Here is a 3,292-nt window from a genome sequence, read left to right on the forward strand (position 1 = left end):
GTTGACATATCTGACTGTTGGAGCATTACTATGTACCTTTGCTTTTTGGTGGTTTCCAAATATATATATATATATATATTTTTAACATAATCAAATGTTTTATGGTCCTGATTTATCAGGGTCCTGATTGGCTTGTTTCTTATTTCTGAGCGGTTAGCACCGCTCAGAAATCTCCGCCACTATTATTCTCTATTATTCTCTATTGCCTGAATATGGAGTTCCACACAGCCCCAGACAGGCCTCCAAGTACTCTGAAAACAGTTACTGCACTAGTACAAAGCCAAATTAAGGACTTGCCTGCACAAACTGGCATTGTTAGACAACGGTTTGTGCTGTGTGTGATGTCAGATCAGAGCTCGGCCTGAGTATATAATGGGTACAACCACTTTAATCTTTGCCTTTTGTGTACTTGACTCTCAATAGCTGGCTACTTATTCGAATAAGATTAGACGGAATATTCAACAATGTCTGAACCCATGCAACAAGAGGAACAGGCTGAGACCTTTGCCTTCCAGGCAGAGATCGCCCAGCTTTTGTCCCTGATCATCAATACCTTCTATTCCAACAAGGAGATCTTCCTCAGGGAGCTGATATCCAATGCTTCCGACGCTTTGGACAAAATCCGCTATGAAAGTCTGTTAGATGCCACAAAGCTGGACAGCGGCAAGGAGCTAAGAATTGACATAATCCCCAACCCGGCTGAGCGTACCCTGACCCTCGTCGACACCGGTATCGGTATGACCAAAGCTGACCTGGTCAACAACCTGGGTACGATTGCAAAATCTGGCACCAAGTCCTTCATGCAGGCGCTGCAAGCTGGAGCTGATATCTCCATGATTGGTCAGTTTGGTGTTGGTTTCTACTCTGCTTACCTGGTGTGCGACAGGGTGACCGTCATCACCAAGCACAATGACGACGAACAGTATGCCTGGGAATCCAATGCCGGAGGATCTTTTACAGTCAAGGTCGACACCAGTGAGCCTCTTGGCCGTGGGACCAAGGTGATCTTGCACCTGAAGGAGGACCAGGCGGAATACCTGGAAGATAAGAAGATCAAGGAGATAGTTAAGAAGCATTCCCAGTTCATCGGTTACCCCATCACCTTGTTTGTGGAGAAGGAGCGCACCAAGGAGATCAGCGATGACGAAGCCGATGAGGAGAAGGCTGAGAAAGAGGAGAAGGAAGATGGTGACGACAAGCCTAAGATCGAAGACGTTGGCTCAGACGAAGAGGAGGTCTCAAAGGACGACAAGGACAAAAAGAAGAAAAAGAAGATCAAGGAGAAGTATATCGACCAGGAGGAGCTGAACAAGACAAAGCCCATCTGGAACCGGAAGCCTGATGAGATCACCAGCGAGGAGTATGGAGAGTTTTACAAGAGTTTGACCAATGACTGGGAGGACCACCTTGCTGTTAAGCACTTCTCTGTGGAAGGCCAGCTGGAGTTCCAAGCCCTGCTGTTCATTCCTCGCCGCGCACCCTTTGACCAATTCGAGAACAAGAAAAAGAAGAATGTCAAGCTGTACGTCAGGAGGGTCTTCATCATGGACAGCAGTGATGAGCTCATACCAGAGTACCTGAACTTTGTGCGTGGTGTGGTCGATTCCGAAGACCTGCCCCTCAACATCTCCAGAGAGATGCTGCAACAGAACAAGATCCTCAAGGTGATCCGCAAGAACATGGTCAAGAAATGCCTGGAGCTCTTCGAGGAGCTGGCTGGGGACAAGGAGAAGTACAAGAAATTCTATGAAGCCTTCTCCAAGAACCTGAAGCTGGGCATCCACGTTGACAATCAGAACCTCAAGAAGCTGGCTGAGCTGCTACGCTATCAAACCTCCCAGTCTGGTGATGAGATGACCTCCCTCGCGGAGTACGTCTCCCGCATGAAGGAAAATCAGAAGTCCATCTACTACATCACAGGTGAGAGCAAGGAGCAGGTGGCTAACTCTGCATTTGTGGAGCGTGTGCACAAACGTGGCTTCGAAGTGGTGTACATGACAGAGCCCATCGACGAATACTGCCTCCAGCAGCTCAAGGAGTATAGTGGCAAGACCCTCGTCTCTGTCACCAAAGAGGGCCTGGAGCTCCCTGAGGATGAGGACGAGAAGAAGAAAATGGAGGAGGACAAGAGCAAGTTCGAGAACCTTTGCAAGCTCATGAAAGAGATTCTTGACAAGAAAGTCGAGAAGGTGACTGTGTCCAACAGACTGGTCAGGTCTCCCTGCTGCATCGTGACCAGCCAGCATGGCTGGACGGCCAACATGGAGCGCATCATGAAGGCCCAGACCCTCCGTGACAACTCCGCCATGGGCTACATGGCGTCCAAGAAGCACCTTGAGATCAACCCGGACCACCCAGTCATGGAGACCCTCAGGCGGAAGGCCGAGGCCGACAAGAACAGCAAGACCGTCAAAGACCTGCTCATTCTGCTGTACGAGACCGCCCTGCTGTCGTCAGGCTTCAGCCTGGACGAGCCCTACAAGCACTCCAGCCGCATCCACCAGATGATCAAGATCGGCCTGGGCATCGACGACGACGACGATGCGACCGCGGAGGAGGAGGCAGCCAGCTCTGCAGCCCCGCCGCTAGAGGGCGACGACGATGATTTCTCTAACATGGAGGAAGTGGATTAAGCACCACAACCTCAGCCACTTTCGCCTCACTTTTTTCAATTTGGACCTGGTTTCCCCCTGTAATTCGAAGGGGGGAAATTTTAGTGATTGGCGTTTAAAAGAATAGAAAAAAAAGATATATGTTTAAAAGAAATATATAAAAAAATGTTAATAAATTAAGAAAATGTCTTACTACTGTAGTCAGACCAGTGTTGTTTGCACTCTTGTCTTTTTTTTATTTTTATTTCTTTTACCAAAAGCAATTCATTTATTGTTGCATATGATTGCCTAGCACTCGGGCCATTGGACTGGTATTTGAACGTGGGAATGGATAAATCCATCAACAAAAGGTTTTTTTTTTTTGGCTCCAGGAAGGACTATTATGGCCTTATATAATGCAGAGGATCTTTTACAGTCATATAATGCAGACCTGCTGGTCCTGAGATGTTCATCCACCAGGACCTTTCTGGTGGTTCTGGAGGGCCGGGGACAAGTTCCTTCTCCCGAGAGGCGCAACGTGCCTTTAATGAACAGCGATCAATTGCACTTGCTGTCAAGGAGTACAGCTGTGGCACAAGGAAGAGAAAGGAACTGCTTAGAGAAAAGGAGGCTTCGGCTTACAGCCACAGAAAAGCAGAATACTGCAACAAACCATTTGCAAGGCAAGGAATGAGACCATC

At 48.2% G+C, this 3,292-nt stretch overlaps 1 protein-coding gene across 1 annotated transcript; it reads left to right on the forward strand.

The window, feature by feature from the left end:
- Window positions 1-464: 464 nt before the first annotated feature.
- LOC308293809 (heat shock protein HSP 90-beta-like) lies at window positions 465-2,633 on the forward strand (the record flags this gene model as incomplete). Its single annotated transcript, XM_080736444.1, has 1 exon — window positions 465-2,633. One exon carries the CDS (start codon window positions 465-467, stop codon window positions 2,631-2,633), a length of 2,169 nt encoding a protein of 722 aa, XP_080592570.1.
- Window positions 2,634-3,292: the final 659 nt, after the last annotated feature.

This window comes from Nannobrachium achirus, assembly GCF_963921795.1.
Source record: "Nannobrachium achirus genome assembly, chromosome: 11".
NCBI classification, from domain to species: Eukaryota; Metazoa; Chordata; class Actinopteri; order Myctophiformes; family Myctophidae; genus Nannobrachium; species Nannobrachium achirus.